At 43.1% G+C, this 25,897-nt stretch overlaps 1 protein-coding gene across 1 annotated transcript in view; it reads right to left on the reverse strand.

Moving 5' to 3' along the window:
- LOC144135052 (natterin-4-like) overlaps positions 1 to 22,082 on the reverse strand; it is a 28,123-nt gene extending 6,041 nt beyond the window's left edge. The window contains exons 1-3 of the mRNA XM_077667813.1: positions 21,854 to 22,082; positions 7,057 to 7,205; positions 1,847 to 1,896 (exon numbers count right to left, since the gene is read on the reverse strand). Coding sequence (XP_077523939.1) covers positions 1,847 to 1,896; positions 7,057 to 7,085 — 79 coding nt within the window. The 5' untranslated portion in view covers positions 7,086 to 7,205; positions 21,854 to 22,082. The remainder of the gene's footprint in view (positions 1 to 1,846; positions 1,897 to 7,056; positions 7,206 to 21,853) is intronic.
- Positions 22,083 to 25,897: the final 3,815 nt, after the last annotated feature.

A 25,897-nucleotide genomic window follows, 5' to 3' on the forward strand; every position in this document is an offset into this window, starting at 1 on the left:
TTAACAACCATCGGTTAACTTCTTGCCATCATTTAACGTTGCACCTGCCATTTTTCTTTCATAGCTCGCTGCGTTGTCCTCAGGTTACTTCAACTTTTTCGTACCCTCCGTGTTACTGTCTCATAAGTAAGTACCAGTACGACACAGCTATACATTCCTTTCCGCTTGAAGGATACTAAATTAATGCAGGTGAAAGTGAACAAATTGGCTAAGGGCTACTCGTTGAGCGTGTTCTGTGCTTTCTAATCCGCGCTCCGCCACGTATCTCAATATCGAGTCACCCGTGGGGAGCGTACACCACCATAGCAACCTATAGCTTCATGTTAAAAGAAAAACTTAAACAGGCAGTTTCAGATTTAGCCGAACCGTAATTCGCAATGGCAGCAAAGGACACAGGCTAACAAACGACTAGCCTGAATTCGTATCTTGTACTTCGTTTATATAAATGAGATTATACTGTCATTTCGACGTGACTACCGTAATCGGGAAAGAAAAAATTACTTGTGATTAATATCGCCGTATATGTCACCCTACGAACGTTTGAGCCGCCAGGATAAGATTGATATGCGGCAAAAGCGAACTGCATATGGCTCACAATGCAGCGACGTGAAAGACGCGTCATTGGAGACCGCGCCATATTTGCATCCAGCGAATTAGTATCAGAAAGAAGCAATGCATACGGGAGTGGTAGAGAAGACACGATGTCGAACTGTCTTTTTTCGTTCTGTTGATTTTCGGCATGGAACTTGCAGTGCACAGTGTACCCCATGTCTTGCGTTAACGACAGCAATTCGTCGAACAACAAAGCAAAGATGGTGAGAACGCGCTTTTGGCGAAGTGGCTGGCATGGCGAGACTCTGCGCAGATTCTCGCATTGACGTCATCCCGAAATTGTTTTGGAATATATTATGAAGAGATGGAATCGTGGAACAACTGGAATGTAGAGGCTGTAGCAACTGTTGTAATTTGAAACGACTTGACGGCGGTTGTAAGAAATGCTTTTTGGCGCGGTATCGATTAAGCTTTCGCTGTTTCTTCCCTGAATGAGGAGCTCATTTTTGCATATCGCTGGACAGGAATGATCTCTTTCGTGGAAGAAACGGTTAGGCTACAAATGCGCCCTGATTTCCTTGTAGTTAACAAAATTCCGTGAAATATTGTGGAAGTTTCGTTCCCCCCTCAATCTCAGACCCAATTTCATACCCATTATTGCCAAAAAACAAAACAAAGAGATTCTAGACTGAAATATCGCTGCGAACCCGCGAACTGCTTTCAGCAAGCAATGCCCTGGTGCATCTGCTCGCTCACATTTTGCCCACATATCGCATAGTAGGCTTACAAAGTTAAGCTAGAGTAAGCACATTGTTCAATAAGTTAAAACGCAAGTAAAAAAATTATACTGTTTGCCTAGAAAATGCACATTCGTCACAGTCCATTGCCTACGTCAATATAAGTGCCACAACTTGGCTACAAAATTCCCTTCGCGCATTTCTCTTTTACCGCAGCCTCGACTCCGGCCTGCCACACTTCCCCAGATATGCTTGCTGTTTAAGTGCATTTTGTGAAATGTATCTCCGCGCGTTCAAAGTACTGCTTGTCAGCAAGGCGCCACTGCAAATCTTATTTACAGAGCTTAAAAAGCATTAATAGCTTTCATCGGCATAGACGGCTAATTATGCGGCGCGCGCTGCAAGCAAGGTACTTAGAATATTATAAGAATTCTAATCAAATAGCGTAGAACAAATTGGAAATAATTAACGGCTGGAATTTTTCGTTGCAGTAAGAATAGAGATGCAAACCTATAACATGGAGGCTACAAGTGCAATATGCGAGTAGGGCGACTTACCAATGTTTTCCCGTTGTAAACGAGCAGCTAAGTTTTGTTCGTCGCGTTCCCTGCAGAGAAGAACATTAAGGTTATGCACATAAAATAATGTACTGCAATGAGCTGTAGGACTAATACTTTTCAAATACGAATGAAAAAGTAAATTCTTAGCTTAGAGACGAAAAGATAACTTTACTCGCGGACAACTTTGTTTCGCTGCACTTAGTACGGAGGCGGGCGAATGCACTGGTGCTGCTGCACGGCAAAATATAGTCCTCATAAGGATAGTGGGCTGGTCAAGAGGTTTACACAAAAGGTTCTACCCTGATATCATATCCAGCAAAGAAATAACCACGCAATTGTAAGAAAAGAATGAATGGAAGAAAGTGGTGATCAAGGCATTGTATTAACGACCGAAGCTTCGTTTTTTTTTTTCGGCAATGGGAGAAAAAACCCTCGTTTACTCTCCGTACAGATATCCCGAGTGTCACTTAACGGGCACAACTGCCCGTCCTCTTCTCTTTCCTGTCCAGCCTTAGCTGCAGTATCACAAAAAGTGGACCGCGAGAAAAGTAAAACAGTAGCTCAATTCATTAACAAGAGCGAATGAGCGACCAAAAGCAAAGTAAATTGCAATCAAAAGAAGAAGGAAAGCTGAAACGAAAAGTGTAGAAAGAGTACAAAGAGATTAAGCAAGACCTGCACAGCAACAACACACATAATGAAAATGCGGACGTGGCTTGTTTCGTAGCAGGTGTCATCACTGCGGAACACGTGGTGGCTACGACGCGCGTCTATTATTTCCACTTTTCTTTTTACTTTTTTTCTGATCATTTCTATTCGTACATAGCAGTCCTAGCCGTGCAGCTGGCCCCAGCTAAGAGGCCCATGAATCTCTATTTTCTAGCTTTACACTTTTTGTCTACTATTGACATTAGTAGCGACCGGCCAGCGGCAGAGCGTAGAACTCTTGGGCGAAGCAAGCTGTCAAGAATGCTTCGTTGCCGCGTACCGAAGCCTAACCACTAGCAAGCACAACCACGGGTTACCGTTCAGGTCCCGCTTTTCACGGAACACCCAGGCCACCTCAAAGTTTACCTCGCATCTCTGCTTCCGGGATATAAGTCCTCTAAATCCTGGGGCCTCTCTATTCAGGCGCATGTGCCCCGAACCGCGCGTCAAACCATATTTTGTTAGCTCGAATCCCGATTCCTAAGCGCAACATTATCGCGTTTTGTTTTCTTTTGGGGAGGGAGGAGGAAGTTGTTTAAAAATCGTATGCCAACTCTTCTGTACGTTGGTGAACTTTTATGTAGCATTATTATACGCTTTTAACCACAAATCATGTCCCTTCATCACACCTCTATAGGCGTAGTCCAGTTGAGTGCGACTACGGAATGTGGTTTGGTTGTATGCGCCGCGGACGTGCCAAAATCTCCTCCTTCGCACGTCGGTCGCCTCTACAAGGAGTTCGACGATGTTTAACACTTGTCGCTTTTTTTTTGTTTAAAGCGTGTCGGAACCCTAGAACGCCAATGGAAACGTGTTAGGCCATAGAAAGTTGTGCGAGGGGGATTTTGCGAAAGTCAGATTCAAGACAGCAGTGAAGAAACCATTCTATAGAGTAATTAGGCCAACAAGTATAGCCAATACTGGCAATACTGAAGTTATTCATCGTGTACCTACAAAGAAAAAAGATGAACAGAACATAATTGTCAAATTTTTTTCCCGTTCAGTGCGGGATAAAATTCTGAAAGTTGCAAAGAAGCAAAGGCTTAATGTTTCTCAGTTGGCTTTTGAAGGCAATACGCCCGTTTTTGTGAATGAGCACTTATGTCCTGCTAATAAAGTATTGCTGGGAATGGCGGTGAAAGCAAAGAAAGAGAAAAAATGGAAGTTCACGTGGGTGTCAGACGGAAAAATTTTGATGCGCAAAGTTGAAAACTCACATGTTCTTCACGTGACAAGTGCAGAAGACTTGCGACAAGTTCTCTAACACAATGGCTGTTTGTGTAAAGCAAATCGAGCAAACCTGGATAGAAAGGGAAAACATATCTATTTTGCATTGTAATATCCGCAGCATACATAAAAACTTAGACCTTCTTCTTTCCTATTTATCACAATTCTCCTTTCATTATGACATTATTGCAATTACAGAAACATGGTTAAAGGAAAATGAAACCGCTGAAATACCCGGATATGCCATGATATCTTTACCAAGGTGCCGCCAATCACGCGGTGGGGGTGTATCGCTTTTCATAAAGAATAGTGTTGATTACCAGGTTGTAAAAGATAGCTCATGCAGTAAGCAGTCTGTCGAATCTCTTTTTGTACACCTCGGCTGTGGTCTTAACATTGGTGTGGTATACCGGCCTCCCAACGCAAGCGTAAAAAACTTTCTCTCGGATATGGAAACTATCTTCAACCCACTAATGACAACCAATACTCCACTTGTTATATGCGGTGATTTCAACATCGATCTTTTAAAAGATGGATGTTCCGAGTGCGACTACCTGCTTCTCATGCAGTCATTTAACCTTAAAAACGTTATTTCCTCACCTACTCGTATAACACAGACATCTGCATCCCTTATTGATCATATGTTCTGCAACAATGAAATGACTGTACGCGCTGGCGTTTGTGATATAGCTATTGCTTATCACTGTCCGACTTTCAGGTGTTTACCACGCACTTACTTATATCCGCATTGCAAAACGTATTCTAGAGACAAAAGAACTCGAGTAAATTACGCCTGCGTTCGAAACTTCTTGCAGAGCATTGATTTTGTGAAATTGTACGACAGTGATGTGAATATAGAGTGTGAAAATTTTATCCGCTGCGTATCAAATGCCGTAATGAAGTCCAAGCGCGAATGCACACGTCGTAACTACGAAGAAGCTGTGTGCCCGTGGATAACTGATCATATACTTGCGGTTCTAAAGAAAAAAGACTCCTTCTATCACAAATGGAAGCAAAACAAAACAAACAATTATTATCACGGTCAATTCAAGCTTTATAGGAATAAGTTTGTTACGATGATGAGGAGAGCGAAAAAAATGTATTACAGTAATTTAGTCACGAAACCTGGCCTTGACTCGAAACAAGTTTGGAAAATTGTTAAGGACGTCACAGGACTTGGACCGAAGAAACGCGTTACCCCTAACGACCCCTCCGTACAGGTAGTCAATGACTTTAATAGCTACTTCTCCAATGTTGGTGAATCTCTTGCAAACCAGTTCTCTTTTCAGTCCGCCTCTACTACCCTACCCAGAGTTGTCCACACCGATTTTAATCTAAATGCAGTCACTGTCGAGGAAATTACATCTGTAATAAGCGCACTGCCAGTTAATAAAGCGGCTGGGCACGACAGTATTCAGACTGCAGTTTTAAAGCATAATATCGACCTTCTGTCCAACCCACTATGCCATATATTTAACCATGCTATAGAGACTAGTTGCTACCCAAACATTCTAAAAATCGCGAAAGTTGTGCCTATTTATAAATCTGGAGACGAAAACAACCCAAGTAGTTATCGTCCAATATCTGTACTAAGCATTCTAAATACTCTTTTTGAGAAACTAATTGCCATTCAACTAAAAATATTCCTTAGTCAGTATAACATCATCTGTCACCAGCAGCACGGTTTCGTCCCAAACAGGTCGACCTCTACAGCCGTTCTAACGCTTTCCCAGTTGATAAATTCAGCTCTTAATAAAAACGAAATCGCAATTGGTATATTTTTAGACCTGAAGAAGGCGTTCGACACTGTATCACATCCAATATTACTGAGGAAACTAGCCGCCTATGGGATTGTTGATGACACACTGCAATTTTTCACCAGTTACTTATCAGGTCGACAACAGAAAGTGGTAATTAACAACCTTGAATCTACATATAGCTATATAAAATGCGGAGTACCCCAAGGATCTGTCCTGGGGCCTCTACTGTTTTCCATCTATATAAATGATCTTCCAGGTTCAGTCTCGCTTTCGCAGGTTCTCATGTATGCAGACGACACGGCCCTCATATTCACAGGTAAATCGGTTTCTGCGATGCAAGACGATATGAGGCAGGATTTAATGACTGTTTCCAACTGGTTCAGTAACAATAGATTAACATTGAACGTTGCGAAAACTAAATATGTCGTCTTCCATACAAGAAGAAGAAACGTTGACTTTAACCATATTAGGATCTCCTTGAACAATTGTATAATCGAAACAGTTCCTTCATTTAAATATCTTGGTGTTATCTTTGACAATAACCTTAACTGGAAGAATCAAGTGAACAGCGTTTGTAATAAAGCTGCGTTTGGTTGCTACGTCCTTATTAAGGCTAGACAATACTTTCCTCGCAACATATTACGAAGCTTGTACTTCTCATTCGTTCATTGTCATATGAGTTATTGCTGCGAATCATGGGGCCACACATACTCAACTTATCTCACACCTCTGCAACGGTTACAGAAGCGAGCACTAAGGATTATAACATATTCTCCATTGCATCATCCAAGTAACAATCTGTTTGAAGAAGTTCGAGTACTAAAGTTTTCCGCCCTACGCGACTATAAAATCTCCCTTCTTGTAAACTGCATGTTAACAACTAAGTCTCCACTCCCGATGAGCTTATTCACTTTGCCTGTTCGCAACACAAGACATGCTGCTAATGGTAATTTTAATCTTCCGATCCATCACAACACATACGGTGAGAGATTAATCGAGTTCATTGGGACGAAAGTCTGGAATACATTGCCATTGGAAATAAAGCTTGCCAGAAATTTTAAACTATCTTTTAAATTATATTTCTTGCATAATCAAGTAATCATGTGATTTCCTTTTTGTGTTTCTGTGTTTCTTAAAATGCCGGTGTATACCTTCCTTGTACGTTTGCCAAAATGACTTGTTTTTGCATGCGATCGGACACTGGATGCTTTTGCTGTGTTAATTCGCTGTTTTCATTTTTTTTTCACTTTACATATTTATGTGGTTGCCTAAATGCCTAAATGACTTGATTTGTATTGGACCGGACACTAGCCATGTAGGCTATCGGTCCAAATATTTTGTACAATTTTTTTGTGAATTATGAAATAAAGCTTCCTTTGATTGATTGATTGAAATGGGCAAATGAACTGGCAAAACGGAAGAGCAACTGAAGCTCATGTTGCTCTTAACAGGGAGGCTGCTGCCCTGTCTGCCCTGTTCCCGTAGACAGAGCAAATTTTCGCCTTTATTTACCTGTTTAAGGCACCCTCGTTGTTCTGCATTCTGAGACACCTCCAGTGGGACACTGTACGCGACCAATGCTTCAAGCCGTTATGGTGCACTTTACCCGTTTGCGCATCGACGGTGCAGTATCGAAAGTTTTCCTCTTGGAAAGGAGGCTACTGCAACGAAGATGAATGCCATTTAGACTGGGACCCGCACCAACGGAAGTCACGTCTTTGTTCTACTTATTGAATGATTTCCTGTGCTCTTGGTCACCGTAACCGCCGATGCACAGCCCTGGTTATATGCTTTAGAACCTGCCTGTTTTATTGTTGTTGCGCGTGAAAAATATTCATGTCATCCGTTCGTTTGGGCGAAGCTATAGATTTCTTTTGCTTTGTGTGCACACATCTATGGACAGTTTTATGCGGGCGCGTTTCGACGGGCGGGGTAAACAAGAAAACGGTCGACAGCTAAGTGCCATATGCTCGATATTCAAGGACCCTTGTCAGACAAGGGCTGATTCTAGGACAGCGTTATTGCTTACGGTTGTCTAGAATATTATTACTTTTTGCCAGGCATGCCACAATAAAGTTTATTAGGCCTTCCTGGATGTCGGTGATACAAAAGGACATGCAGCAAAGTAAACTGCAGCATTTGGCTGAGAAAGCAACAAAAATTCTGATCAACCTTGAGTAACGTTAACATTGTAAGGCGATAGCGTTACTTTGCTTTTCGAGGTGGTCGCAAAAAGTCCCTGTGAAACACAACTCCTATGAACAGGATCAACGCTGTATGAAGAATGGAAAAAGTTGGAAAGTTGGAGGCAGAGCGCTTGAAATACACTTGCTACGTTGTCTTAGAGCTACCAAAACATTTTACTTTTTTTTGCCTCACCTCGTTTTCAATGCAGTATTTTCAGTGCTATGTTACTGCTTAGGTTATCTTATAAACTTGATAACTGTTTTTATTTTTACTTAAGTATATTATGACTACATGATATGTAACGTTATTTAAAGCTCACAACGTTTTTTAAACCGACTAAAAAGTTTGTAACTGCCTTTGAAAGAGTGCACGCACAGAACAAATGCTGGCTACAGCTCCGGTATGCTGCTGACAAGGCTTTTTCGTCGGTGCAGGGTGTCAAGGACTCCAAAGAAAAAGAGAACAGTGCGTCCGACCCGTGGGGGCACGCTGGACACTGAAGCGCTCACTCAAACACAGAACCGCTAGCGTTGAATCTTTCATTCACGGACGACCACCACATGGAAAGCGGGAACGGCGAAACAATCGTTGCAGCACGAGGCCGATGCAGCCAAACACGCGCTCACATCCTGGAGGAAGGAGATATCTGAGGGAAAACACATGACAGCTAGCTTTGCTACGTTGTGAAGCGGCCCTGCAATCGCAAGTTGGCGCGCCTCTCCTTCCCACTCTCTCCGCACCCATTTCCTCCTGCTGCAGCGTATGCCTTGGGCAACTCCGTCTACGGGGCGCAATGACAGAAAGCCAGCTCCTGCTGTAAAAATAAATACCAGACACTTTGGCAACTAAAGTGCTGATAGGCGAAAGGCGACCATTCTGTGACAATTTTCACTATGTCGTGACGACTTCCGGTGGATGTGAGGTCACATCGTTCCCGTGGCAATACCGATACGTAAATTATACATTTTTTCGAGAATTTTAAGCAGTAATTACACTCAATTACATATTTTTCGATCTAATTTGACAAAAAATCCGACGTTTTTTCAATCATTCTGTGACAATTTTCACTATGCCGTGACGACTTCCGGTGGGTGGCGCCACATCACTCCCGTGACTATTTTGACGTCCGCGATATTTCAACATAAATTTGACATTTTGACTATAATAATTAACTAATTACTCTACAGTCACCAAATGTGGCTTCCAGGTTCAGTTTTTCCTCCTCTATCTGAAGCAGCCATTGGTGTTCTCCTGTCTTTTTTAGTTCCCGAGTTAACACATTTGGCGCCCTCTGTTAACGGACGGATGAATGACATTAAGAGCCATTAAAGGCTTTCCGATTAATAAGCGCGCACCCAAGATGCAGCTTTCTAATTTTTGCCTGCACCTGAGTAAGTAAGTAACTGAGTAGTTGCTGTTGGCCTTGTTCGTGCATAATCTGGAAAACACAGTAATGGAAGCGACGGACGCGGTGGTGGAAGTAAGTGGGCGGGACAATCGCTTGTAACTCCTGCAAATTTCGTCCGAGTCTGTGGTTCGGTCTAATGTATTTTTCTGAAGGTGTAATAATTTCGCTATGAACCTAAGTTCTTTTTTTTTCTAAGAAGTAAAACCTACTGAGAATCTCCTTTTTGCTCAATCCTAGAATGTCGACAATTCGATATCATTTATTTGCCATAGTTGAGTGGTTCTTTTCATGGTCTTTATCTTCAAGTAGCAGCACTACAAAGTTCGTTACAGTGTAGAATACCCTCTGGTGGTCTAACACGGCGCCCACGTGCAACCTCTCGCCCAGCTATGGGCTGAACCAAAAATGACTGCTTTTATTTTTTCGAAAAAATTCACGATTTAAACCACGTCGCCTTGCCTTCGGGCGCACTCCGCCGCTGTATTAAACGTCTCTTTCCCTCTGCTCTCTACGAACTAGGGAGAGTGAGAGAAAGGGACGGAATGAACACCGTTTTCGCGAAAGAGCACGCTGAAGAAGAAGAATGAAGTTTATTCGGAAAGGCTGCTCGATGAGTGCAGCGTGGGTCGCTCCGGACTCCTTTCTTCTAGCCCAGAGCCCCCCCCCCCTCTGAGACACCGCCCCACAGGTTATTTCTACACAGGCAAGCTCGTCCTCCAGGAGCGTGCTGAGCAAGGCACACTGCTCCCACTACTCCAATGCGGAACTCTTGTGTGGAGGCACAGCCGGTTTACGTCGGCAGGCGAAACAATCGTTTCGGGACGCGCTCAATGTTACTTTGCATTGCATCGCTCGTGTGCGTCTCATTACCGGTGTTTGTTCGTGCTCTTTGTTTTCGTTTCTTAGCTGTTACTGAGATGAGGAGGAAGGGGGACGACATCGATTCCTAATCATTTACGCTTCAATCTGTTCTCAAGAAAGCGAGCGTTCAACATCTCAGGAGTTGGTCTAGAGCGATTTTGAGCATACAGAGCCGATAGAACGCGTGACTTAATGCGTGGATTTTCTTTCAGGGTATTTAAGCACTCCTTGGAAATACTACATGGTGTTCAGTATGAAAATAATGTCCACAGGTGAAACATGCTAAAACCCCGATCAATTACTGCATCACTGGAAGCATCCTTGAAAGTTCCTCTTGCACGTGAGAGCACAAGATTTTTTTTTTTTTCAGGACGTTGGTTATGACAGATCAGACAGTTTATAAATTCTGTGAAAAGAAGGGCAAAATTCCAGAAATATTCTGGGTCATAAAATTTCTATTCATGTAACACCCTACGTGTTGTACGCAAGTCCACAGTTCCAGTTGGTGAATCTAATATTAAGAAGATATGCTCCCAACTAGGATAACCTGAAAGCGCATGATCGCTCTTAATCCGGTGATCGATCAGTTTCTGCCAATAGTGAGCGTGATGCTACACACTTTACATCATGAACACGGAACAAATCACACTCGAAGAAAGAGAGCGAACTGAGAATGGTTTACTTAGTCACAAAGCCTTTTAACTTTCATGCATAGGAAAACACTGCCTCACGATTTAAGCCAAAGATGAGAATATGGATTTAGAGAAAGGAAATGAAAAACAAAAACGGAGCGAAAAACTCAGAAACAGAGAAACGAACAGGCTAACGACCAAACTCAATCGACGAGACAAAAATTCTCCAATTCAATGGATATTATTTCATTTCATTTTAATACCTTAAAGACCCACTGGGGGTATTACATAAGGGGTGGGTACATACAGTCAAATGAACAAGTGTTATGTTGAAAAATGGTTGGTAACAGCTTCGGCGAATGTGGATGGGCATGAGATGGTAGCGATGTCATTAGAGAGGTCGTTCCAGTCTACAGAAACACGGTGAAAAAAAGAAGCGGCACAGGTAACAGTACGGGCACGGGGGCGAAACACTTGGAAAGGATGACGAATGTGGTGGGATATGCCGGCTGGCGGGGCAATGTAGGGAGCGCAGCGCAGCGAACTATGGAAAAATTTATGGTATAGGCAGAGGCTAGAAATACGACGACGAAGTGAAAGGGGCGCTAAACTGGATTCCGCTTTTAAAGATGTTACACTGATATCGTACGAATAGGAGGAATGAATGAATCTGGCTGCTCTGTTTTGAAGTGACTCGAGCGCATTGATAAGGTAAACTTGATGAGGGTTCCAAACTGGCGATGCGTAATCTAACTTTGACCTGACAAGAGTTTTATATGCTAGTAATTTTACCTGTTGTGGGGCGTGGCGAAGATGACGTCGTAAGAATCCGAGAGTTTTATTAGCCGAGGAAATGACGTTAGTAACGTGTGTAGCCCATGATAAGTTGTTACACAGAGTGACGCCTAGGTATTTGTATGATGAAACGGACTGCAGGTGAACGTTAGCGACTACATATGGGAAATCAAGCGGGTTACGGCGGCGGTGGAAGGACAAACGTTTACATTTATGAGGGTTCAGTTCCATTAGCCAACGGTCGCACCATTCCTGTATGCGGTTTAGGTCATCTTGAAGGTATGTTGGGTCGGAGGCGTTAGTAACTGTGCGATAAACGACGCAGTCGTCCGCAAACATGCGAATGTTAGAGCACACATTGGTCGGTAAGTCATTAATATAAATTAGGAATAGAAGCGGGCCTAGTACAGAACCTTGAGGGACGCCTGATGTTACTGGTAGCGGATTGGAATTTTGATTGTTAACAACGACAAACTGTGAGCGATTAGTCAGGAATTCTTCTATCCATTTTACTATGTCGGGGGGCAAGTTCAAACGGGAAAGTTTTAGGATTAAGCGTTTATGAGGTACCTTGTCAAGTGCTTTTGCAAAATCCAGGAAAATGGCGTCGGTCTGTAGGTTAGAATCGAGATTAGCATGTAAATCATGAATGAATAGGGCTAGCTGCGTTTCACAAGAAAAACCTTTCCGAAAACCATGTTGAGACGAATGGAAAAAATTGTTCGAGTCGAGGAAGTTTATAATATGAGTATAGATGACGTGTTCCATTAGTTTGCAGGGCACACTAGTAAGGGAAATGGGTCGGTAATTTAACGGCGAATCTTTGTTACCTGATTTGTAGACTGGAACGACCTTTCCAGTTTTCCAATCGTCCGGTAGTTGTCCTGTTGAGAGTGACTGGGTAAAAAGTAAGCATAAGAACTCGGCACAAATATCATTAGTGCTCTTTAGAAGTTTCGAGTTAATATTGTCTACACCAGATGAAGATGAGATTTCCATGTTTCTAATTAAGGACGCAATACCCAGTGAGGAAAATGCGACTACCGGCATAGCATGCTCAAAGAGTAAATTAGATGTATGAAGTTGCGTATCGGTTTCATTAGTAAAGACGGATGAGAACGCTGCGTTGAATAAAGTAGCGCACTCAGAGTCGGTCATAGCCATGCCTGATTTGTCTTTGAGGGTAATCGTGTGTTCATGATGAGGGTTAATGGCTTGCCAGAACTTCCTGGGGTTATCGCTGAGCATATTAGGAAGGTCTTGATGAAAAAAGTTGTGCTTGGCGTTATGGATAGCAGATTGATACGATTTTTCCGCAGCGCGGTACTTCGCCCATGCGCTTTGCGCTCCATGGGCTCTTGCTGAGCGGAACAGGCGTTTCTTTTTATTTTCCAACCTTTTAAGGGCACAGGGTAAGGTAAAATTTAAAAAAAATCGTTTTTTTTTCTTTTGGAATTTTAGAAGTTCAATTCTTTCTACACATGTTCCATGATCGCACTTTCCTCAGAAAGCGATATTTACGGCTGAAAAACGCTTTTTCCGAAACCAAGTATTGAGCGGCCACGCCCCCTTTCAGGATTAACGTCAATTTTTTCAACCAAAAAGTCCACCACCTGATTTCAAAACTTGTCTAAAATCAGCTACATATAAAAAATTGTCTGGCAACTATTGTACAGCTCCTCTTTCTTAGCCAAGACAATCCTGAGACGCTTTGCACGTTTTTTCCACGTTTCTGCAACCTTCATGCAGCTGCGTCCGAGTGCTATCCCTTTCGATCAGTATTGTAAATTGTGCCGGTGTAGGTTGCTGCTGATAAGTTGAGATGAACTGCGAAAGGCCGTTTGGGCAACCTTCTTCCACTTATCGGCCACAGACGATGACCCATGCCATGGACTTTGCCCAAAGGGACCTGATACGTGGTGTGCCTTCAACAGAAGTCAGTCAGAGGGCAAGCCATTTTTCCACAAGGAGAGTTTGCCTGCATCTGTCTTGGAGGCTATCAAACCCATTTATAGGGAGCTATCGAAGGCTGAGCTCCTAGAGAAGTGCCTGCATGGGCGAACTCAAAATGCAAATGAGTCGTTCAACCATGTTGTTTGGGAACGCGCGCCAAAGAATGTGTTTGTTAGGCTTCGGACCCTACGGATGGCAACACTGGATGCTGTTCTTTCATTTAGTGATGGTAGCATCGCACGGGCCAACGTTTTGAAGGCGTGTGGATTGAACCCAGGGAGCAACACCATCAAGTGGCTGAGGGAAGCTGACCATAAGCGCATGTACTTTGCGGACCGAGCAACACGACAGCTTACAAAAGTGGCCCGACAGTCAAAACGACAAGCCGAAAAGCGAAAAAATGACGGCGACAGAGACTACGAAGCAGGGGGCTATTAAACCAATTACTATGGAGGCGTTTCTGCGAATAAAAAATGTTTTTTCACATCTTTTTTCTCTTTACGCTCTATTATCTCAAAACAGTGTTTTTTCTTACAAAGGTACCATTATTTCAAATGCCTTTCAAGACAGACGGCTGATTTTTTTTTGCAATCATCTACATAAGTGTTGCCAACTACTGAACTAGAATTAAGCAATTTCACTGAGCAGTTATTTTGTTATCAATTTTGAAATGCGCAAAGAAAGGCCAGATTTGTGTACTACCGGAAAAAATTTTATTAAAAATCGAATTTTCAACACATTTCAAATATTCTAGTTCAGTAAAAATAGCACAAAATTTGGCAAACAATGATATAAGTATTATTAGGCTACTGTTATTAGTTAGTGAGAAACATGTACCTCAACATGGCCTAAAATGCATGGGAAGTATAGGGCTTACCCTGTGCCCTTAAGACTTTTAGTAGACCATGGTTTGTGTGGATTAGCGTGGAAAGTTATTTGGGGAATGAATTCATTGACTAGGGCATCAAGTTTATTCTTAAATGCTAGCCAGTTCTCATGAATACTTCGTGAATGAAAACTTGAGGAAAAACTTACGAAAAACGTTGTCAGTTCGGCATTCATCGCGATAGCTCTAGAATACATATTTCATTATCTGGCAGTGACAATGAGAGCTTAGTTACACACGTGTCTGCTCCAGAAGGTCTAATCATGTAGGCTTTCATGATCTGGCTATCAGTTTTGCTTTTTTAATATGCTAGGATGACGTTTTCCTGAACAAAAGCCGGCAATTTTCTTAGCGTTCGCATCGACCAGCCAAATTGCCGCAGTGATTAATTAGCTCAAATTTGTCGTGCTCTTCGAACATTGTGTTTATACATCTACACGTTTAACCTACATGTCGCATTCCGCATGACCGCGGTGAGCAAGCGAAATATATGGATAAAAATGGACAACCTTCGTGCCCCAGCGAGCCCTTCCTATTTCAAGCTAGTGGCATGTTTTAGCGTAAATTGTTCCGTGTTGATGACGTCAAATGATTACCACGTTCTAAAATCACGTATAGCATCAACCAACTATAGCTACAGTTCCGAAGCCTTCAGCAAGAAACTCCTCCATTTTTCAAACATATGTCCTATGGCATGGCAGTAATTATGCGTGCCTGGTTGTACCCATAGTGAAAACCACCATCAACTGAAGAAAGTATGCGAGATCTCGTAACAAATATATAAGCCTGCATGACACTGAATCGATTAGTAGATATCAGAGAATCAATTGTCGTATTTTCAGTTTAGGACTAAAATCACGTAAATAAAGAAAAACCGACAGTTCTTGGTGGAACCATGCACTAATCTGTGTACCGCACACCCTGGCAAAATCTCGGTAAAATGTTGTGAGGGGTTGGAAGGCTACATCATCATCTCCTCCTCCTCCGTCAACTTCTCTTCCCAGTATATCACCTCCTATTGAAGCAAATATGGACAATTTTATTAGGTTCTTTGTGAAGATTGATCTATTCCTGCTTGCGAAGAATATCTCGATACCCTCAAGTGCACTGTAATATAATAAAAGTGAAATCTAAATGGTTTTTTTTCCGCCAAGGCACACTTTTAATGCATTTTCAGACAGACCAGTATAGTGATTTATCCTCTTGTTCCAAATAAAATGGAATTTCACTTCAACAAACGTAACAATATAGTGAAAGCTTTTCTCCTTTCTTAACAATAAATTTTCTGTCACCATCAACCTGACTACACCCACTCCAGGGCAAACGTCTCTCAAATATCTCTACAATTTACCCTGTGATCTGCCAGCCAACGAAACTTCACACCACAATATTTCTTAAACAAATCCGCCCACCTTACTTGCTCCCGCCCCTGGTACGCTTGCCTTCTATTGAAACTGCCGTCGATTAGCTTGCTTTCGCATTACATGCCCCGCCCAAGTACATTTTTCTTCCTGATTTCAACCAGGATATCACAAACCAGCGCTTGTTCCACGACACCCTCTGCTTATTTCTGTCACTTAACGCTACGCAATAGCATTTTATTTTCTATGGCGCGCTGCGTTTTCCTCCACTTTAGTTTGACCTCTTTTGATTAGCCTCCAAGTTTCTCCCCACCGGCGAGTGCTGGTAAGATACAGCTGGTATATCCTTCTCTGTTGAGGAATATTGCCAAATTGCCATTCATGATTTGTAATAACCTGTCAATGCACTCCTCCCTGTTCTTAACCTTCATGTTATTTAGCTCTCGTAGTCCGGATCTGCAATCAGTACCTTCACTAAGTACATGTATTCCCTAGCCACTTCCAGGGCCTCGATAGCAATCATAAACCCTTGTTTCCTTCAGAGATTGTTGAACATTACTTTCTGCATATATATTTTCAGACCACCATTTTTCCGCCTAAGTCATTGACCGTTCTTCGCAGTTCACCGTGTGAGTGACTTAGAAGGCAAAAGATTCAGCTAATCGCATATTAATAAGGCAGCCTTCATGAACTTCTAGCCACGTATGTCCAGAATCCAGACCTCTAAATTTCTCCTGCAAACAGGCGTTGAATAGAATTGACGAGATCGTGTCTCCTTGCCTGACACCATTCCTTATCAGAATTTTATCACTCTTTTAATGGAGTACTATGCAGCCTACTTAGCCATTATAGTTATCTTCCAGAATTTTTACACCAGGTTCTTCTCCCCCTGGTTCCGCAATGACTGCATGGCTACTATGTTCTGACTGAGTCAAATGATTTCCCGTAATCAATGAAGGCTATGGGGTTGGTTATATTCTCCGTTTTTCTCTGCTGAATCAATGAAACTGAATATGCTTCATTCTCAAGTAGGATTCACGGAACATTGAATGAAGTCTATGATTGTCCTGATTCTATTAGCGGTAACTTTAGTAAATACATTGTAGGCAACGGAAACTAACTGCTCACTGAGTAATTTTTCAGGTACTTGAAGTCCCATTTCTTATTATCTAAAAAGCCATGTCAGTGCCCTTTGAAGATTCTGGTACTCTCTAGGTCTTAGGCGTATATAGGGTGGCTATTCTTTGTTTAACACAATGTCCCCAACGTCCTTCAGCAGACCTGCTGTTACCTGATCCTCACAAGCTGCTTTCCCTCTTTGCATTGCTCCTAAGGCTTTCTTTAAGGTCTTTTTTGTTGTTTACGGTATGTCACATTGCTGTGCGCTACTGTATCCCTCATCAACATTCAGATTATATCCCCCATTGTATAGATTTGAGTAGCAATCTTCGGCTAATTTAACTATCTCATGCATATTGCTAATCAGAGTGTACGCTTTAACTTTAACGCATACACCGGGTGTTTACCTATGATAATGGTGCCCTAGAATTTGCTCGGTGGTCAAATGTCCCGGGTATTTTATCTTGTCTTATTTTCCGGCTATGCTCGGTTTCCTTGGCTGCTTTAGATGCAATACATGCCGCCGCACGCAGCCGCTCCCTTTTTCAACTGCTAGGCAGCATGTAAGACGTCTCACTTAATTTCGCTCTCAGACGTGCCATAGTCCTCGCCCTCTCCTCAGCGGCAATAGTTAACATTCGCGGCGATGACGACTTCAAGAGCTTAGCGACTGAGGCTACCAGTTAGAACAGAGAGAGCGAAAGGTTGATGCGATGGCTGAGTGCTCAAGGGCATCGAGAAACTTATTGTGTCTCTAGATAGAATTCAGATTGATGGATTACCACTTTTCTCTGCTTCGTACAGTTATGCCGCAAAAGTTCTGAAATTGGGAAGCATCAAAAAGCCCCTAACATCAGCAATTAAGGAAATAAAAAACGAACGTAAATGATCAAGAGACCATGGACATCTAATTTAATTTCATGCCATAACATTCAGATATCGAACTGAACTTCCCTTTATTGAAACGATCGCCACTACAACAAATAAATGTACGCGCTATTTTACTCACGAAACACAGCGCGGTTGCAGATAGTCTAAGGCATATTTGATTATTGAAGCTTACGGCAGCCTAACTTGCGAAATAAACAGAAAATAGAAAAAATAATTAATTTAGACCCGAGCTAGCTGAATGAAGATGGAATCTAGCTAGCTTGCGCTCTGTTTTTTCTTGCCCACGTGATAAGTGCATATGAGCGCTCCCTTATTTGCTTTACAACCATGGGGCCCTGTGGCAGCACAGGTAATTGTCACTGATGAATGCAGTACGTTCTTTACTGGACTTAGGGAGTGCATGCTGCTATTGCCGCGGGGTTTCATGACGCAGGCCGTATATTGCTTAAGAAGAATACTTCAAGAAACAAAGTACACGCGTTTGCGCAAGCTTTGAAATTACTATGTCGATATTTAAATAAAATGTGCTTCTAAGGAAAAAAAATATTTTTGGTCAAATATTTCTAAAACTGGTGCTTCAGATAATTCTCTTCAAACTGAAAAAAGAGCTTGAATATATTATTACACTCACTGAATGCACACTGGTGCATGAATTTTAAGGTCAGCTTGTTGCCCATTTCGCGAAGTAAAGTAACAACTGGTCAGCCTCAGACAACCACAATACTGCGTCGTGGCTAAACACCAGACAAGTTAAAAATCTCGGTTTGGGAAATCCTGCCATCGTAAAAAGTAAGCATCGCATACTGGATACTTCTGGTGTATGAAAGCCCTGTGGCTCGCTCCAAACGAAGTTTCTGAAAAATCAATTGCAGAGATCGAGAGCTTTGAAGAATTAGTACTTTTGGTGTACTCAGAGGACTAGGAAGGGCGTATTTGCCAGAAATCATTATTGCCAGCCCGCAGAATCAATGGTTCCAGAACCACTTTTTAGCGTTCTCCGTTCCATTACCCGCCAGAAAAAAGGGGATATTTGAGATCGCGTGTATTGCCCAGACCTGTTTCTTATTGAGTCAACGAAACGAGCGTTCACTAACTCCAAAGGTCTGTGTCGTATGTGTTGCGATTTACCGGTTTTTTGTGGCTATGTTTGTTCACCCTTCCAGTAGCGCTGCACCGTACTCCGATGTGCTGTTTTGTCGTCGTGCTTTTTTCCCCTGCGCACGTATTTCGTCGCGCTGTTTTTTTTTTTGCTGTGTTGTTCTGTCGCTGTGCCGTTTTGTCCTATGTGCCGTTTTGACGCGTGCTGTTTTTCCTGTGCTATTTTTTGTGCGCTGTTTTGACGCATGCTGTTTTCTCGTGAGTGGTTCTTTCATGGCGCCAGCCGACCATTGCTTGGTCTCCAGCCTGCTTTTTGCCTACATTGGCATTAAAGTCTCCCATCAGTACAGTGCACTGTGTCTTTGCTTTGCTCATTGACGATTCCTAGTCTTCGTATAAGGTTTCAACAGTCTGGTCACCATGGCTGGATGTAGGTGCGTACGCCTTTACCACCTTCATATTACCTCTTGTTACGATAACTTTATTACGATAACTGCCATTCTCTCGTCAGCCATAACTCCCCTATGCAATACCAGCTATATATCCTGATACAGGCGGAGTCCCACATGTAGGTCCCGTCTGTCCGCTAATCCACGATAGCATAGTGCGTGCGAACCCTTTAGAACTGCATACGCCTCATCTCTCCTCCTAACCTCGCTTGGTAATTTGACTTCCCATTTCATACCCGCTTGTTTCTCGAAGAGCACTGGCTGATTTGCCCCACTAGCTAAGGTTCTTGCGTTAATGTTGCAAATTTTTTATTACCGCTCTGTTCGAAGGCACAGATCCTTAACATCCTCTCTTGCGTCAGAGGTCTTACCACCGCCTTGGTCAGCTCTCTCGCAGCGGCTGGATATTGAACGCAGAGATTCAATTGCATGGTTGCTTTCAAATATTACACGAGGGTATCCAAATTCTGTTCTGGTGAGGCGGAGCGTTGTCAGCTCTGGTCGCCGAGATGTGCCGCCCCCCAGCCTTTTTTTATCCAATGCCGTCGACACGAAGATTTTTCTTTATCGGATGAAGAGTTGCGCGGCTGCATTGTGGTCCTCTTGGACGGCGGTCCTCTTGGAAGCGTGCGGAAGCTCTACCTCTACGCCAGCGCTTCTATATAAGGTACTGTGTGTCCGATTTTATTTACATCTAGCCAAGAGAAATTTATTTGTGAATAAATAATGATGATCTTAGTGCAAATGCATTTTCATCGTTAGGTGAAAGCAGCAGGCTAGTAGCAATATGCAAGACAAAAATCTCGGTATATAGACTGTTCGTTGCGTACAGTATGTTGTTTGAATGCAAAAAAATGAAGGTTTTCAGTAAATGAACTAAATTTTGGTAACGCAACCACAATCACCGAATGATAGCGGTGCATAGCCTTCAGCTTAATTTACATCGTACTATGATTTAATTTCTCCTTTACCGCTTCTATTCAAATCATTCAGTTTGAAAGTTGGCGTCGAATCGCCCATTTGGCACAATCCGGTGCGCTTCTCGACAACCAACACCACCCAGCGTGTCTCAAAAGACATCTACGTAAGTTTAGGATTGGGTTTCGCTCGTCAGTTGTATCAGATGTTATCTTTAAACTTTCGATGAAACCTGTCCATACGGGGCGACCATGGCAAGTATGGTCTGCAAGGCGGCGGCCCCGTCATGCACGGACCTTGCTCACCAACTGCTGCGTTTTCGCGATTCCCCAGCTTCGACACTTGACTTTCGAGATAAATGGAACAGTTTTGTTGGTAAGAATGTCGTCCATTTGATATTATTTCGGGCAGAGATTAATGCTCCGCTCTTCGCGTGCCCGTCCATGAACTATTGATAGGTGCCCGTCTGTGACTCTTTTTCGCCTTCATTAGGCCGCCGCGGTGGCTGAGTGGTTATGGCGCTCGGCTGCTGGCCCGAAAGACGCGGGTTCGATCCCGGCTGAGGCTGTCTGAATTCGATGGAGGGGAAATTCTAGAGGCCCGTGTACTGTGCGATGTCAGAGCACGTTAAAAAACGCCAGGTGGTCGAAATTTCCGGAGCCCTTCACTACGGCGTCTCTCATAGGCTGAGTCGCTTGGGGACGTTAAACCCCCATAAACCATAATCCAAACCTTTTTCGCCGTCACGAAGGAGATTCATTGCGTTTAGAGCCTCTATGAACGTACCGGGCATGTTTTGAACTATTTCGTGCAACCAGATGTGCGACGGATCGAATATTCTCCAAGGCAGCCCCAGGTCCATCTTAGCGCTCCGCTGCTCAATAGCCTAATGTGCTTCACGCGCGAATTTTTTTCGTTTACGGAATGGGAAGTTAAGCCTTCAGACTTTTGAGACTTTTAATGGTGAACTCTGACATAGTAACGCGTAAGATACGTGTCATAGATTCTTTTTATTATCTTATTTTCAGAGTCAGTACACTTGATGATTTTTTAAATTATGTGTGAGTCCCTGCGAAGATACAGTCAGGTATTTTTTCTTCGTAAACAATACTGTGTTTCTTTATTTTTATGTCATTAAACGAAGTTTATTTTCCTACACTGTGATATGCTGCGAATAGAAAATAGTTTAAATTTGTGCAGAATGTATATTTTACGCATACTACCTTGGTGTTACCAGTTTTCCCGCAGTAAGCAAAGAGTTCAGCCCTTCCTGTGCAGATGCCAGCATCTCCCATTTCCTCTTGCTTCCGGCAAAAGTCTAAAAAGGCTCCTTGTTATCGCAGCTTTCTCAGCGCCATTGACCGCCACATCGAAAAACACACCAAGTGTAACGTTGTAGTTTCCACTCAACCAGCACTTGCATGGCATACTGGAGCGAAACTAGCCAACGCTGTCTTCACAGTGTATTTCGAAAACATCAACCTGCTGGTAATTTTCACGGGCGCTATAAATTAGAATGTACGACAGGAAAATAAAACTGAGCCAAGACACCGCAAAACCAAGCAACTCAAATTAAAAAAGAAAGCTTCGTAGAATATGTTCTATCGAGTTTATAAAACACCTACCCTTTAACGCTTGAGTGCACAAACCAGATAAAAGCAAGCGGCATGAATGGCACTAGAAGCAGCACTATGGCAATTAAAAGAGAATACTCCTACGGTAATTCCTAAAGGAATGAAACATCCACCAACCTGGCAAAATCTGAAGCTGGTTCGTCCTATCGCTGCCGATGCTGCCACTGAAGTTTGCCTTTTCCCGACGAACGTTCGAGCATGATAAAGGTCAGGTTCAACAAAGCACGTGCCCATGCGCTGTTTATCGTGGCGGAGTTGGAAATTCTGTTGCAGTGTGACGCAGTGCCTCCAGTTCCGGCAGTTACTCATAACAGTGACGACAGCAGCCGCTTGGAAGCGCCCGGGATGCAGATGTTGTCGAACGCTATCTTGAAAAAATTAAATCCGGTGATTGCTCGGGGTACGTTGCGCAGCCGCCGTTGGCGCTGTCAGAGCAGCGGCGGCGTCCTGTGTCTATTTATATATATATATATATATATATATATATATATATATATATATATATATATATATATATATATATATATATATATATATATATATATATATATATATATATATATATGAAGGCGTAATTATACGCTATAGTTGTAATTACCAATCAACTTCGACCCGCCATATAGGTCACCATACGGTTAAAAATAAATTTAATCGTACGGTTAAAAGAGAAAGGAGTAGGAAAGGAATTAAAAACGAAAGGAAAAAATTCCACGGAGACTTCGGTGGTGAATCAAAATTCTCCTTGTACGGGAATCGAACCCGGGAGCATCGCCTGTTCAGGACAGTCGCTCTAACAACTGAACTGGCAAGGGTGTCTAGGATATGGCTAGGTGCTTTGTGGGTTTCTTGTATTGTGGACTGGATGACTAATTATGTACCATCGCTTTACTTTGGTCAATGTTCTTGGTTTTGTGCGGTTTACGTGCTCTTTATCTTTTGCGTTATTGGCTGTTTTTTTCCTCTGTGTTCTCCTTGTCGTCGTGTGTTTTTTGTCCTGCGTGGTTCGGAAAGCTCCCAATTATTTTTTCTTTGTTCATATCGTGTTCACGTGGAGAATATCAGCAGCCAATCGGCTCTCGCCTATGAGTGCTGCGTGACCTCACCACTGCCTTCATTTCTGCCTTATCTTTTTAATTTATACTGACATTTTCAGTCGGATACTGGAAGCCCCAGATTTTTACGCTTTTTTCTCGCGCCATTGATGTTTTAGGTATAGCGACACTCCTTTGCAGAACTGGTCTACGGACTTTCTAGAGACTTCTTACAGACTATTTCCTTCGTATATATATTTGCACTTGTCTATTCATAATCTATTGACTGTCATAAAAAAAACTCTCATCCGCCGCGGTGGCTAAAGAGGTTACGGCGCTCGGCAGCTCACCCGAAAGGCGCAGGTTCGATCCCAGCCGCGGCGGTCACATTTCGATGGGGACGAAATGCTAGATGCCCCGTGTACTGTGCGATGTCAGTGCACGTTAAAAATCCCCAGGTGGCCAAAATTACCGGAGCGCACCACTACGGCATCCCTCATAGCCTGCGCCAATTTGGGACGTTAAACCCTTGTAATGAAACCAGTATAAATCTATTAAAAGTGTACGGCCATAAATTTTTAGATTTTCTATAGACTGTCTATAATAATTCTATTGCCTATACGCTTCGCTTAGGATTTGTATGCAGTCAGTCAATAGATCTAAAGGTTGCGCAAATAAATTTTTGTAAGTTTTTTCGTCTAACGACTATCTACAGTGTTACGCAGAGCCCGTTTCGTCAAAACTGCTTTTATACACGTATACCTATGATGGGAGCTTCATTCCCACCTCTGCTATATGAAATATTTTGAGGGATTTCCGGACGTTGCATTAGTCTTTAATCTATGACATTTCACTAAGAAACCATCGGTTGTGTTTCTTTCGCGCTGCGTGGCTCGCCAGTATTCATTTGATCTCTTTGATTTTTTTTCTTGAGATAATTTGTCATTCACCGTCGTTCCTTCATTATCCCACTCAGCTCTGTTCCTATCTCTAAGGAAGCACACAGGAGAAAATGACGCTTTCTATCATCTATAGCATGCAGCTTCCTAATCACAATAAGATCACTTTTACTGAAAAGAAGCCTTTCTGAAGGTGGAAATGGGCGAGAAATTAAGTGTAGGAATCACGGGCATAGGACACATTCATAAGTAAAGTATGGGGACGCTTAAGTCACCTTAACAGTGAATTGCGACAGCATTTCTCATTGCCGCACCTACTTCTGAGTGTATTTGCGTCAGTTTCTTTGCAGTTGTCTGTCCATCAACCACGATATTCGGACTCCTAGCTGCATCCGCTCGGCTCTGATGGCGCCGAAATTCGCTTATCAAAGTTTTTTTGTGATTCCTGATTTCAATTTTTTACAACCTTAGTTGAACTCAAGCACTGAATTCGTATACATCATTGTTTTCGTTTTTCAGCTAGTCTTTTTCTGCATCTTCAGCTGTATTCATCAATAAAAGAGCCAGCGCGAGCTCTGTGGAGGAGGAACAAGGCGATAGCGAGGACAGCGGCAGGAGGAACGCGGATGATGGAGCGGTGGCAGCGTGAGGAGCAGGGGAGAGTAGCGAGCGCCGTCTTCTCTCGCCGATGACGTCACTGATAAGGTATGCATCGCTCCCCAGAGATGGCGCCACAGAGGCGCGCTCCGTAAGCGCACTGGCTATTCACCCGACACGAGGCTTTATTCTAGTACGCCAGCAGCTTCGTTCAAAAACTGCATTACCGAGAAGTGTAATCGCCGGCTAATTCTTTTTTCGGTCGGATAGAAACAGTGGTGTCTCCAGCAAGTTGTCGGTGTAAGCTGTTCTCATGGCAGGTTTCTAATTGTGATAACAAGTTGCACATATTGGTTGGAATACGTTTTCGAATGGCCAACAAATCATTACCTGCTTCAGAGAGTACATGCTTCACATTCTTGCTGTCACCACTTAGTCGCAAATACTTGTAAAAGTTAATTTTCGTATGTATTTTCGTATGCAGTGGAAGAGAGGAACGAAACAAGCCTCCATGCAAGCGGGATTTTTTCTGCACCGATTTGATTACTGTGGTGCAGCATTGTACGTCACTGCGTGACAGACATTTTGGGCATTGCTTTCTTGAGAAATATACATCACACCCATAAGAAAGGAATGTCCACAAGGAGAAATTATGCAGCTTATCACGATATTTAGTCATGACGCAACAAACTTGTGTGCTTGATCGATCATGACAGCGGCTTACCTGGACACAACGGCTAGTATACCGGGCTCTTCAGCGAAAACCTTGAGGAATTCTTAATCATGGGCAGGTCGAGAAGAAATAAAACCTCTTCAGGAACCGATCAGCATCCGCTTCGGTGGTTTGTAATATTGAAAAAGGCACAACTAACCGAGCTGGTGACCAAAAATTTTATTCACTCATTATTACCACAGTCAGGTGTAAGGCCTCTTGCGAGTTTTGTGTCATTAGTATTAAGGTGCATTATCGGGTTTCTTATTCAAACAGAGAAAAAATTCTGTAAACCACCGCAGCACAAGGCGTTCAGGGGCTTGTTTTCGGCTAGAAGCAAAGTGCATCAGGCGCGCAGGAAGATCAGCGAAAACGCAACGTCCGCAGGTAACTTCTCGCGATGCATACGGTGCAGAATCGAGCTTCCCAGGCTAATGTAGTGCGACACGCTCTTCTTTTTGCTTCGTGGCTCCTAACCAGAGGTGGGCAAAACCCTCATTTTTACTTTTCCTCCCTCACCCTTAATTTTGAATCCATGGCTATCCCTCAACCCCGCCCTCACTTTGAAAAGTTATCCAGCCTTCCCTCACCCTCATCCCCACTTCCAAAAATTTGCCTGCCCTCACATCGTCGGCCCTCCCTCACCCTCACTAACAGTCGTTTTAAAACTCGAGTGATTTTTTTTTTGTAGTGGGCAACTTCAGGCGACATTACTCCGTAATAAACAAAGAAGAGAAGCCCTCAACGCACTATTGGACCAGAGGCTAGGTGCTTTATTCCTGTGTGTGTGCGTGCGTGCGTGTGTGTGTGTGCGTGTGCGTGTGTGTGTGTGTGTGTGTGTGTGTGTGTGTGTGTGTGTGTGTGTGTGTGTGTGTGTGTGTGTGTGTGTGTGTGTGTGTGTGTGTGTGTGTGTGTGTGTGTG

The sequence above is a fragment of the Amblyomma americanum genome, chromosome 5 (assembly GCF_052857255.1).
Source record: "Amblyomma americanum isolate KBUSLIRL-KWMA chromosome 5, ASM5285725v1, whole genome shotgun sequence".
NCBI lineage: Eukaryota > Metazoa > Arthropoda > Arachnida > Ixodida > Ixodidae > Amblyomma > Amblyomma americanum.